The following is a 13,902-nucleotide window of genomic DNA, read 5'->3' as shown; positions in this document are numbered from 1 at the left end:
TTCTGCCACACCCGCAAGTAAAAGGAATCTCAGAATTGAATGTGATGTTATTTATGTACACTCTGATAATAAATCTGAAATCTTGTGCAGTGATCTAGATCTGTAAACTTAAATGCCTATGTCTCAGTAGATTCCTGATTTCATTGTTCGTCCAGCGCTTCTGGTTGGGGCAAACCCTGAACAATTTGGTGGAGCGCACTCATCCACAGTACACACAAATACACAGTCACCCACAGCTGTTTTCATAAAGTCTGAAATGATTCTGGTGTAATCATTCAGATCTATATACAACCAGACAAAACAGCATTTCTACAGAGCACAGCACGTAATAATCACGTAGAACATTACAGCACAGAAAACAGATCCTTCTGGTCTGTGCTGAACTATTATTTTGCCTCGTCCCACTGACCCACACCCAACCAATAGTCCTCCATACCCCTTGCGCCCATGTGCCTGTCCAAATTTTTCTGAAATGTTAAAATTGTGTCCACATTTACCACTTCTGCTGGCAGCTCGTTCCACACTCACACCTCTCTCTGTGAAGAAATTTGCCCTAATATTCCCCTTTAACTACTTTATATGCATAAACATGTAATACAATTAGTCTGTATAAATCTCTATAAATATTTCAAAATAATTGTTTCATTTATAAGAGACCCAAAGATAATCTTACAGCCTACGGGAAGAAGTTATTTCCCAGCCTGGCAGTCCTGATTGTGCCCTTTGGATTTCCAGATGCTCTGGTTTCCTCTAATAGGCCAAAGAGTTGAACATAGGATACTTAAAATTAAAAGTGGATGTTTCGCTTACTCTGGCTAATCTGTGTTTTTGTTCAGCAAAACATTCAAAGCCTATCTGGTTCTTCCCACAGAAGCCACATCTGTTTTGGGATGAAATCTGCCAAAGAGATGCGACAGCAAGCACACATTCAGGTGGTCAGTAAGAACCTGTACAGTCAGGATAACAGTCATACCCCTTTGGCACACGGTGTGCTGGATCATCGCATGGTAAGTTTGGAGTTTGGTTCTCTGGTATTGTATCAATAAGGTAGCTTTAGATCAGTGGTTTTCAACCTTTTTCTTTCCACTCTATGCCATCGGTGCTCTTAAGGTGGTAGGTGGGTAGAAAGAAAAACGTTGAAAACCACTGTTTTAATTGTCCCTAATTAACTAGATATGTGCATGGTTTCATAACTCCAAAGGAAATGGGCCAATGACAATTTTTCTCAAGCAAAATGTTTCAGTAACATTTGGGTCTCGAGCTGTGATTCTCAACCTTCCCTTCCTACTCACATCCCACCATAAGCAATCCCTTATTAATCACAGAGCCCCGATGGCATAGGGATGACTTAAGAAAGTGGTATGTGAGTGGAAAGCAAAAGGTTGAGAACCACTGCTTTAGATCTTTGGTGGGTCCCGGAACTCTTCCTGATGAAACAATTAAGAGAAATGGAGTTTTATAGCATGGAAAGAGACCCTTTGGCCCAACTTGTCACACCAACCAAGTCGTCTGACCAAGCTAGTCCCATTCGGGCCAAATCCCTCCAATCCTCCCCTATCCGAGTACAGTAAAACCCCTGTTATCTTGAATTCAAGCATCTGGTACCTCCACCAACCAGAAAAAAAATTGAGGAAAATAACTTTTAAAATTTAAAATAAATAAGAATGAAATAATAGGTAAAAAAACGTAAGTTTAAAATAGTAAAACTAAATGTTCTCTGAAGTAGCACATAAACCTTCATCGAAGATGGGGAACAAATATTCAGCCAGCGGAGAGCCTTCGTCGCACTTTGCTCGTAGCAGCTGTTTGAATAAAGTGTGTGAAATAACAATAGCGTCACCCAGGATGAAGAGCTGGTTGATGCCACTCGCTTTTGGGGAGACTTTCTTAAAAAGTGTCTCCTTATCACTGCTTAGTAGCAGTTGTCCTGTCAGAGGCTTTATCTGTAAACTTGGGGGAGGGGAGTTTAATTATCTATCATGTTATTGTTCGTCTTTCGGACGGCCCCATGGAGGGGGAGGAACCTGCAGATGTTTAAATGTTTTCGAAGAATGTGACTGAAAATAAAGTAAAATGCTTTAACGTTTCTATATTCATGCAAGTGAAGTATAGTATTTTTTATCTTTTAAATTGTTATTCTTAATGCAGGTGTATTAGTTAGGCATTGTCAGAAAGTCTCAAGCAACTGGAAAATACGCATATCCAGCATCTACCAGTCCCTGTAGGTGCTGGATACCAAGGGAATTATTGTACATCCAAATGTCTTTTAAATTTATCATTGTTCCCGTTTCTCCACTTACCCTGATAGCTGTGTAACCACCTCCTCCTGTATCAAAGCTCTCTTTTTACTTTTTCCCTTCTCATCTTAAACACATGCCCTCTAGTTTTAAATTGTTCTCCCCTGGGGGGAATATGACTATGACTATTTACCTTATCTATGCCCCTCATAATTTTATAAACCTCAATAAGATCCCCCTCAGCCTCCTGCACTCCAGGGAGAAAAGCTGGCTGGGCCCACCAGTCATAGAAACGGTCTTAGAATACAGCACAGAGCAGGCCCTTTGGCTCACAATGTTGCTCTGAGCTGTATAAAACTATTCCTCCATCAGTCTAACCCTTCCCAGCTCTTCCAATAACCCTCTCATTTTCTTGTTTCTTTACTCCACCAATTTAAAGAATCTGATATCTTTCTAATAGCTGGATGACCAAAACTGCACAAATCTCCAATTTTGCCAAATGCAATTGGAACAGCAAGTTCTAATTTTAAGTTGTGTGAAAGCACAGATCTCTCTCAAGAACTGTTTTCCTCTATTATCAAAGCATTAAAAATTGGACTCCTGTCTGCCCAGGGGAAAAATATGCTTCAATATTTGAAATGTTCAGATTGAATTGATTTGGAAGCATATTCTGATGTTGTTCTGTGATTAAATGATTGCGACTTTTGTCAATTGATAGGGAACGAGTGAGAAAGACCGTCCATGTGAAACCTGTGGGAAGAATTTGGCCGACTGCATTGGACACTATGGTTATATTGACTTGGAACTTCCATGCTTCCATGTTGGTTATTTTAAAGCCATTATTGGAATCTTACAGGTATGATAAATATCCAACTGTGGGCATGTATTGAATTGGCAAAGAGTCACTGTTGTACTCTTTACTGGTCAATTTCTCTGTGCTATTCGGAATGGTTCATTGTGTTGGTTTAGTGTAATTTTACAGAAGCACATATATTTGGCTGTCAAGTCAAGTTTTTTGTCATCTGATTGTACAAGTACGAAACAGCGTTCACTGGACCTCGGTGCAAAACTCGCAGCCATACAACCAGGCATAACGCATGTACAAACAATACATATGCAGGACAAGTATTTGGAAGCATAACCATGACTGTAACTTGGGGCATCAGAGCAGAAAAAGAGATCCTCTTGAAGGTTGGGAAAGTTGACTTAAGATTTTTTTTAAATGCTTAGAGATAGCATTTCCAGAGACGAGGGCAATAGAATTTATAATGTTGGAGAGTAGGGCTGCAGACCTTCATGTTTCACCCTTTTATTCTGAAGGTAGGTTATTTTGTAGCAGAGCAGATTGTCTTGCAGAAAGTAGGGAGCTGGAGATTCCAGGCTAGCAGTCAACTATGCAGCAGAATTTGTGATAGACCTTTTGACAGTTGAGTGTTTTTGAAATGTTGAATGCTTAATGAAGAACATTTACATACAACATAACAGCACAAGATGGGCTTTTTGGCTCATGATATTGTGCCAATTATACAAACCTATTCAACAATCTAAACCTTCTCTCCCTCACCCATAACACTCTTGCATTCATGTGCCTAAGAGTCTTTTAAAAGTTCCTATTGTATCAGCCCCCATCAGCACCCCTGGTAATGCATTCTACTCCCTGTGTAAAAACAATTTTATCCTTAAACTTTCCTCCCTTCACCACGTACAGATGTCCTTTGGTGTTTGCTGATCTCGCCCCAGGAAGAAGGTGCCGTCCACCCTATCCATGCCGCTCATAATCTTGTAGACCTATTAATTCACCTCATCCTTCTTCGCAAAAGCCCTAGCTCTGTTAACCTTCCCTCACAAGACGTGTCCTCCAATCCAGGCAACATCCTGGTAAATCTCCTCTGCAACCCTCCCTGAGGCTTCCACATCCTTCCTGGAATGAGATGATCCAGAACTGAACACAATATTCCAAGTGTGATCTAACCAGAGCTGCCACATTCACTCGCGACTCTTGAATTCAATCCCCTGATGTATGAAGGCCACAAGCCTTCTTAACTATCCTATCAACCTGCCCAGCTATAATGACTGTTTCTATCCCCAAACTGATTGCAGCTACTACCAGGCATGTGGGACCTGCATCTGTAACTAATACAGGTACACAATCCTTTATCTGGACATCTAAAATCCGGATAGCTCCAAAATCCGGCAAGTAGGGAGAGAGACGACAGCACGAGTCAGGTTGGGGGAGTGGGGGGGTGGGGTGGGGGGGAGACAGCAGCACGATTGGGTAGGGGTGGATACGGTAGCACAATTTGGGTGGGCTTAAATCTGGCTTTCCATAATTTGGAATACACTGTCCCCCAAGGGTTCTGGATAAAGGATTATGTACTTGTAGAACATAATGCTTAGAATACTATCATTTGTTAATAATTGCAAATGTTTTGAGTTCTGATGTTCCTGGGCTTATGATTCAATCTGATTTTTCTCCAGATGATCTGCAAAGTATGTTCCCGGATCATGCTGTCGCAAGAAGAAAGGAAAATGTTTCTGGATGCTTTAAAAAAGCCTAGCTTAACCTATCTTCAGAAGCGGGGCTTAAAAAAGAAAATCTCTGAAAAGTGTCGAAAGAGAACATACTGTCTGTTTTGTGGATCGTTTAATGGTAAAAGCTCATTTTAAAAAAACATTTCTGATATTCATCTCATTAAGGGAAAATGCACAACTTCCATGGTATTGTGTCTCACTAATTTTTTTCTATTTACAACACAGTAGAAGCCAATTCCAGCCATTTTAACACATGCTGCCAACTTACACCCAACTAACCTAAAACTCAGTATGCTTTTTTTGAAGTGTGGGAGGAAATTGGAGCACCTGGAGGAAACCCACAGAGACTCAGGGAGTACGTACAAACTCCTTACAGACAGCGTCAGATTCGAGCCCTGGTCATTGGTGCTGTAATAGAGTCGCACTAACCCTGCCACTTCTAAACTTTGCATACAAAAATGTATATATTATTTATTTTGCTATTGTGAAGGCATATAGTATGCTAGCCATCATTGATCGGTGCATTTAGAGTTAAGGGAGTCACATTGCAGCTACACAAAAGTTTGCTTAAGCTGCACTTGGAGTGTTTTGTGCAATTCTGGTCACCGTCACCCCATTACAGGAAGGATGTGGAGACTTGGCATGGGATGTAGAAGAGATTTTCCAGGATGTTGCCTGGATTGGAGGGCATGAACAGCAAGAAGAGGTTGGACAAACTGGGGATGCTTTCTCGCTGAGTGCAGTATTATGAGGGGTATAGATCGAGTAGACAGTCAAAATCTTTTTCCCATGATAAAAATGCTAGATTCTAGAGGACCTTCATTTAAGGTGAAGGGGAGTATTTTAACGGAAATGTGCGGGGCAGTTTTTTAATTGAAAATGGTGGGTGCCTGGCAGAGGTAGTGGTGGAAGGAGGCACAGCAGTAGAATTTTAGAGGCCTTTAGACAGACACATGAAATTGGAGGAATGGTAGGATGTGGATCATATGTAGGCAGGAGAGATTCACTTTACTTTGGCATTATGTTTGGCATGGACATTGGCCTGTCATTGCTGTATAGTTCTATGTTCTAAGTCTGTATTGCAGCTGGGAAGTGATACTCCACATGATGAATCGTACATGTGAGCCATATTGAAACTCATTTTGTGTTAAAGTAGGGAAGAAGCCAAACTCTTGACAGAGATTGTTGAGAACAACGTTTCCCATGCTCCAAGATGATTACAAGTGTCACTGTGAGATTGAAGGCGTCGTCTAAAACTATTTCTGCTCGGCTCATAGGTTACATTTAGAACAAAACTTGACATTGTCATGATGACCAACAAATATCACTCCGTTCTTCCACTAACAGCAACTGTGAACATCTGTCCTTTTACATTTTATCTTTCCTCTTATATTTAGCTCTTTGCAACATTGTGATCATTTAATTTATATTATTGAAGTTGTCTACAGTTAGCTCACTTATCAGCAAGTGACATTTTACTGCGTCTGTACTGGTGTACACAACAACTCATAATTACCATCCTGTCATTTAGAAAATATCTGAAAGAACTTTAGGAATAGTTGTTGAATACAATAACGTTGTCAAAGTGGGCATGCACCAATTTGAAAATGAGTTGGTTTTATATCAGGTGTTTAGCTTCCTCAGGCAAGGGAGAATCTGATCTCAACTGGTAATCATTTTGGGGAAAAAAATCCAACAAAAACTGGGGTGGCACGGTCGGCTTAGTGGTTAGCACAACGCCTTTACAGTGCCAGCGTTCAGGACGGGGTTTGAATCCCGCGTTGTCTGTAAGAAGTTCTCCCCATGTCTGCGTGGGTTTCCTCCAAACACTCTGGTTTCTTCCCACTATTGAAGATATTACCAGGTTAATTGGGTGTAATTTGGGCGACACAGACTTGTGGCTGAAATGGGCTGTTACCGTGTTGTATATCTAAATTTAATTTTAATTTCATTCTATTTGTGCTTGTGAAATATCCTGTTGAAAGCAGGATAGCATTGATGTAGCATTTCTTAAAAAGAATATGATTGAAGCAGTGGTGTGTGGAGATCAGCTTGATCTGTGTGGAATGGATATTCCTATTTAGTTAACAGAAGCCCTGTTTGAAAATTTATTTCTCGTCGATGAATAATAATTCTGTCTGAGAAACACTGACTTTATGAAGTTTCAGTGTTGTGGGCTCAATGTCACCTTTTTTTCTTCAGGCTGAAAATGTATGGGTTCAAGTTCCACCCCAAAACTTGAGCATATAATCTAGGACCACCATATTGCACTGGAGTGTACAACCTCACCAAAGAACATTGAACAAAGATCCCCTTTATCTCTCCCAATACCTTGTATCCCAGTTCATAGATCACAGCTTCAAAATAATCTCATTCATCACGTTGCTTTTAATAGAGTACTGCTCCAAAAATTATCTAATGTACAATGCAATTAGAGTCTTAGAGCATAAAAACATGGCTTAACCTAATCGCCGAGACCAAGTTGCTTTTGTGAGCTTGTCCTATTTATCAAAGGATCAGTTCAATAAGGAGTACCTGGGGGACTTCTGAAATCTGATGAAAAGGGTTATACAAGTCCAACCTTTTCAACTTTATTCTTACCAAAAAATTGAATAATCATAATTCAATGTGGATTTCAACAAGTTCACAGTTCGTTTAAGGGTCACAACTTACTGGTGCAGTGAGAAGTGTTCTTCTGTCAGCAATCGATCAGGTCAACTTTAACTGACAGCTATGTAAAATAGAAGGACAACTGCAGAGCATAAATTACAATGGAAAACATTTGAAATGTTGCTGCTTCATTTTATATAGGTCCTGTGAAAAAATGCGGTCTGCTGAAAATTATTCATGAAAAGTACAAGACCAACAAGAAAGTAATGGATCCTGTGGTATCAGATTTTCTCCAATCTTTTGACATTGCCATTGAGCATAATAAAGAGGTGGAGGCATTGCTTGGTAGAGCACAAGTGAGTAATATTGAACGTTCTTGAAAATACTCTTCACTATCAAGATCAAAATTTAAAGTTTAACTTTAACTCCATTGATTGTATAATCACTTTGTCAGTTAATTTCAGAAATATGTTTGTGGAACTACTTAAGAAATACACTAAAACCCCTGGTGTCTGGCACCAATGGGGATTTGTAGATACCAGATATGCAAATCGTCCGGTTGCTTGAGATTGCATGTGCTGTGGTTTGGTGAATTAACCGTGATGCGCACCATTTTTAAGCTTCCATATTTTTTACTTGTTTATTTTCTGCTATTTTTTTGCCATTTGCTTGAATTCCAGATAACATTGATTTTACTGTAGAATACTGTAAGCCACATTTTTATTTTCAGGTTCAGATTTATTGCCAGCTCATCACAGTTGCCACAGCAGTTAGCACAACACTTTTAACTGTAAACAGCTAAAGAACGTTAACAAGCTGTCTAATAGAGAGATATTTTTAAAAAATCAATGAAGTGCACAAGAAAAAGTCCTTAAATGAGTCCCTGATTGAGTTTGTTGTTGAGGAGTCTGATGGTGGAAGGGGAGCAGCTGTTCCTGCTGGTGCGAGTCTTGTGGGACCGATACCTCTTTCCTGATGGTTACAGCGAGAACAGAGCATGTGCTGGGTAGTGTAAATGTTTGATGCTTGCTGCTGCACTCCGACGGCAACGTTCCCTGTAGATGTTCTCGATGGTGAGGAGAGTTTTGCTTGTGAGGTCCTGGGCTGTGTCCACTACCTTTTGGAGGATTTACACTCAAGGGTATCGGTGTCCCCGTACCAGACCATGAAACAGCCGGTCAGCAGACTTTACACCACATTTCTGTAGAAATTTGCCAGGGTTTCTGCTTTTGCTCTTTACATTTTATGTTGGCCGTTTATTCAAAGTTGTTTACTTTTTCCATTAGGCCAGGCCTTGATTGAAACACAGTGTACGGTATATGTAGGGTTTCCAAATGCAGTATTGCAATCAAACAAAAATGGGTCCTTGCAACTTGCTTGTTTTACCTTTCAGGAGAATCTCAACCCCCTGGTGGTGTTAAATATATTCAGAAGAATTCCCTCCGAAGATATCCCTTTGCTCCTCATGAATCTGGAGGCCGGGAAACCTGCTGACCTTGTCCTCACAAGGTTATTGGTTCCGCCACTATGCATTCGCCCATCTGTGGTCAGTGACTTGAAATCAGGGACAAACGAAGATGACCTGACTATGAAGTTGACAGAAATTATCTTCTTGAATGATGTAATTAAAAAGGTACGGTTTTGTTTCTTTAACATTATTATGAATTATGAATTAAATATTATGTTCCAAGTTGACCAGCTAGGTTGAAAGTGTAAAACTCAAGTCAGTTAATCAGTGTTTCAACCTCAATAACCAGACTGCTCTTGGTCTTTGATTGGGGTAACACAACTGTGTTTCTCTTATAATATTTGTCTGCATGGAATTGCATGGCATGCATTTGTTGCATGAAAATGGAAGACTTCTATGTTTTTTTTTTCCAAAAGAATCCATCAAATTTCCTGAGATTATTGAATAAAACATTTTTTACACCAGTTTTTAACGTTACTGTGTTCAGCATGGGCCTGTTCCCACTTCTCATATTCTGTGTATTTGGACTATTAGGTTTAATTTAAAAAAATTTAGTATGGCAACAGGCCATTTCGGCAACAAGTCTGTGCCCGCCCAATTTACATCCAATTAACTTACAACCCCAGTACGTTTTGAACAGTGGGAGGAAACCGGAGCCCCCAGGAAAAATCCATGCAGACACGGGAAGAACGTGCAAACTCCTTACAGATAGTGCGGGATTTGAACCCTGTTCCCAATCGTTGGCTCTGTACCAGCTACGCTAACTGTGTCACCTTAATAAGACTTTCCTGTCACTGAAAAGGTTGGTCATACCTTGGGATTATGAAATCAAAAGAAGTAACATTAATGGGAGCTTTGTAGGATTCGTCTACTTCACGAGCATTGTTTGTCAAGTCCATTTTTATGATAATTTTATCCTCAAAAGTTCAATTAAATTAACATTTGTATGAGCCAATTATTCTGGGATACAAATTAATTATCCTGAGTAACTGCAGACTATTTGTACATGTCATTAAAACAATAAGTCAAGTGGACACAAAATTCTATCTTTAGGAAAATGTGTTCTGAGCTAAATGACCTTCACCAAATTTGTGCACCTGCTGCGGCATGTGATGTGCTGTGATTAAACTGGTATATTCTGTGTTGATTTCATGTGCAGAAATTTGTTGAATAGAGATGGAAGGCTTCTCTCTTTTTGCAAAGGTATCCATGACATTTCCCGAGATTATTGAATAAAACTTTTTTACTCCAGTTCAGTAGTTCTCAACCTTTTTCTTTCCACTCCCATACCATTTTAAGTAATCTCTATGCCATCAGTGCTCTGTGATTAGTAAGGGATTGCTTAAGGTGGTCTGTGATTGGAAAGGTTGAGAATCACTGCTCTAGACCCAATTGTTACTGAAATATTTTGCTTGAGAAAAATTGTCACTGGCCCATTTCCTTTGGAGTTATGAAACTGTCCACATAACGAGTCAATTAGGTGCGATTAAAACAGTGTTCTTCAAACTTTTTCTTTCCACCCACATACCACTTTCAGCAATCCCTTACTAATCACAGAGCACCTATGGCATAGAGAATACTTTTTTTAATTTAAATTTTTTTATTTTTCACATTATGAACCATATTAACAAAAATACACACAAACATTTCCCTCTTGAATATACACAGTGTCATTTTTTCCCCTTTTCCCCCCCTCCCTTCCCCCCCTCCTTCACCCACCCCCCACCCACTCAACATTCAACATACATGATACATTAAACCCATTAAACAATGTCATCATATAATGAAAATAAACAAGAAATTTGTGTCATCTACTTTTACACACTGGGTCAGTTCATTTCGTCTTCTTCTCCTTCTGTCATTTTTGGGGGTGGAGGTCCATGGTAGGACTTCTCTGTTGTGTTCCATGTACGGTTCCCAAATTTATTCAAATACTGTGATGTTATTTCTTAAATTATATGTTATTTTTTCCAATGCAATACATTTATTCATTTCTATGTACCATTGCTGTATTCTCAGGCTATCTTCTGATTTCCAGGTTGACATTATACATTTTTTTGCTACAGCTAAGGCTATCATAATAAATCTTTTTTGTGCTCCATCCAAATCGAGTCCAAATTCTTTACTTCTTATATTACTTAGAAGAAAGATCTCTGGATTTTTTGGTGTGTTGCTTTTTGTGATTTTATTTAATACCTGGTTTAGATCTTCCCAAAACTTTTCCACTTTCTCACATGCCCAAATTGCATGTACTGTTGTTCCCGTTTCCTTCTTACAGCGAAAACATCTGTCTGATACTGTTGGGTCCCATTTATTTAACTTCTGGGGCGTGGTGTATAGCCTGTGTAACCAATTGTATTGTATCATGTGTAACCTCGTGTTTATTGTATTTCTCATAGTTCCAGAGCATAGCTTTTCCCATGTTTCATTCTTTATCTTGGCATAGAGAATACTTGAAGTGGTATGTGAGTGGAATGAAAAAGATTGAGAACCACTACTCTAGTTCTTAACCGTAATTGTTAAATGCTGTATCCATATCCCCCTTCCACAGTTAGTGAGGTGATTAGCACAACGCTGTTACAACGCCAGCGATCAGGGTTCAATTCTGGAGCTGTCTGTATGGAGTTTGTATGTTCTCCCTGTATCTGCGCGAATGTTCCAATTTACTCCCTCCCTTCAATAAAAATGTACGAGGATTGTAGATTAATTGGTGTATCTAGGGGGCACGGCCTCGTGGGCTGGAAGAGCCTATACCGTGCTAAAGTATGTCTAAATTTGGCTATTATGCTAGGTTACAATTTGTATTGAGACCTGGAGAATTTAGCTCCATATATCATTGGACAAGGCTTTCTTTGCCCTTCACAAACACAAGGGCATTTGTATTTTGAGTACCGATCAATGAAATAATTCTAGAATTTTGCATACAATAATGAAATGTATAGCACAAAATTACAATATATTGTCAGACATCACTCAATTAATTTTAGCAGAATTGGGACTTCACGATACAACAGTTAGTGGCAATATTTTTAAAGTTAAAAAAGGCAGTTGTGAAAACTACAGAAATCAAATTCCTGACTGTTAGAGGTTCGGATCAGGAGCTTGAGTTCCCAATGATTTGGACTGAATTCTGTGTGGGAGTGCTGGAGGCAAATCTTTGGAAACTCGATGATTCTGGTGGGGGGGATCTCTTTTGCTTCTCTCTCTGACTGTAAGAGGCGCAGAGGTAATTCCTGCCGGTGGCAAATCTGCCTTGCAGCAGGTAAAAATAAATTTCATGTAATATGATGCTGTTTTATTACTATGATAATAAATTGAATCTTGAATGGTGTCAATGGAATCAGGAAGCAGAGGAGAGCCCATTTAAAATAAAATAGGTGCAAACTACACAGAAATAATTCATGGCGAACAGAAAATTAAATTTGGATTGAAACCTTGATTGGTTTTGACATTAGGGTTTTTCTGAGGCAATAGAATTGAATGGAAGAGACTTGAATCATGGTGTCGTGGAGATGAAAGAGAGGGAGGAAATGTGGACCATTCAGAAGTTTATATTTGTAACTTGTCAGTTTTCCCCCTTCATAGCACAAAGGGACATCATGAAATCTTCTCTCTTTAGCATCGCATGTCTGGAGCGAAGACTCAAATGATCATGGAAGACTGGGACTTCTTACAATTGCAGTGTGCACTTTACATCAATAGTGAGCTTTCTGGTATCCCTCTCAACATGGCACCAAAGAAGTGGACCAGGGGCTTTGTACAGAGGCTGAAAGGAAAACAGGGTAGGTTGTTGACATTGCACTGAACACCTTTTTAATTGTTGACAAAAATTGCTGTGACACTTGGATCAAAAACTGTTCTTCACAGCTCTTTCCCTGTTTACTGTATGGTGCAGACTTATCTGCGGCAACTAGCATGCAAATATAACTGCCGTAAAATCCGGAATTCAAGCAAACGGCAAAAAAATTGCAGAAAATAAAAAGGTCAAATATATGAATGTTTAAAATTGGGACGACCCCCACCCCCAGCAGTTAGTTGGCCAAAACACACAAGACGCGATCTCAAACAACCGAAAAATTCAATTATTTGTCATCTACCAATCCCCATAGGTGCCAGATGCCAGGCGTTTTACTGTAATCCCTTCTGCCTGCTCATGGTCTGTGTTCCTCTTCCTTGCCTGTTCATTTTCCTGTCTAAATGCCTCTTGCATGACATTTAATTTCAAATGTCCACCAATCAAAGTTTTTGCTTTAATTTCTGTTTAAATCAAGGCTGTCTCTGAATACAATGGAACAGAATTTAATGAACACTTGAACATTTTTTTGTTGTCTCTCAACAGAATAAGTTACATGTCACCTCGAACAATATATCTTTGTCTTCTGTGGACGCTGAAAAGAACGGCTAAGTTTCTCCAGCATTTCAGTGTGTTTTTACGACAATCACAGCATCTACTGACTTTCGTGTTTCACCAATTTGCTGATTGCTTGAGATTGCATGTTGCAGGGATTATCAAATTGGCTACTAGGGGGTGCCAATTTTAAACTTTTATTTTTTTTTACTTATTTATTTTTCACGTTTTTTTTGCAGGTAGCTTGAATTTCAGGAAACGTTGATTTTATTGTAGTTTCTGATAATGGTTGAGTCAGAAATGGGGAACTTTAATTTTCTTCAGAAATGTTCAACTCTGTTAACATAAAGTTCATGCGTTCACATCTGTATCTTAATTAAATGTCATTCTGTCTGAATCCTGCCTCCTCGTATCATTAAAATGTAACTACAAACTGCTCCAGATCAGAAGATTAATCATATTAATACTGCTCCCATGAAATATATTTGACAGCGTTTCTGGAATTAGCTGATAAATAATGGCATCCTCAGAAAAATAAACATCCCAGTGATCATATCCAAAGTAAAAACTCAATGCTGGAGGAACTCAGCATGTCACTGTGGTACTTTGTAGCGCAAAGATAGAGGTACATAGCCAACGTTTCAGGCTTTAGCCCTTCATCAAGGCATGAGCAAACTGTAGGCAAGCTAAACAAAAAGGGTGGTGGG

At 39.4% G+C, this 13,902-nt stretch overlaps 1 protein-coding gene across 3 annotated transcripts in view; it reads left to right on the top strand.

Annotated features, from left to right (window-relative positions):
* Nucleotides 1-13,902, top strand: part of polr3a (polymerase (RNA) III (DNA directed) polypeptide A) — a 71,649-nt gene that overhangs the window by 4,337 nt on the left and 53,410 nt on the right. For all 3 annotated transcript variants that reach the window (XR_011340173.1, XM_069885383.1, XM_069885384.1), the window contains exons 2-7: nt 872-1,007; nt 2,956-3,093; nt 4,716-4,887; nt 7,581-7,735; nt 8,773-9,012; nt 12,467-12,629. Coding sequence is in view for 2 of the 3 variants with exons in the window: in XM_069885383.1 (XP_069741484.1) it covers nt 872-1,007; nt 2,956-3,093; nt 4,716-4,887; nt 7,581-7,735; nt 8,773-9,012; nt 12,467-12,629 (1,004 nt within the window). In the remaining variant the exon portion in view is untranslated. The remainder of the gene's footprint in view (nt 1-871; nt 1,008-2,955; nt 3,094-4,715; nt 4,888-7,580; nt 7,736-8,772; nt 9,013-12,466; nt 12,630-13,902) is intronic.

The sequence above is a fragment of the Narcine bancroftii genome, chromosome 6, assembly GCF_036971445.1.
Source record: "Narcine bancroftii isolate sNarBan1 chromosome 6, sNarBan1.hap1, whole genome shotgun sequence".
Classification (NCBI taxonomy): domain Eukaryota; kingdom Metazoa; phylum Chordata; class Chondrichthyes; order Torpediniformes; family Narcinidae; genus Narcine; species Narcine bancroftii.
This window is presented reverse-complemented; position numbering and strand designations above follow the sequence as displayed.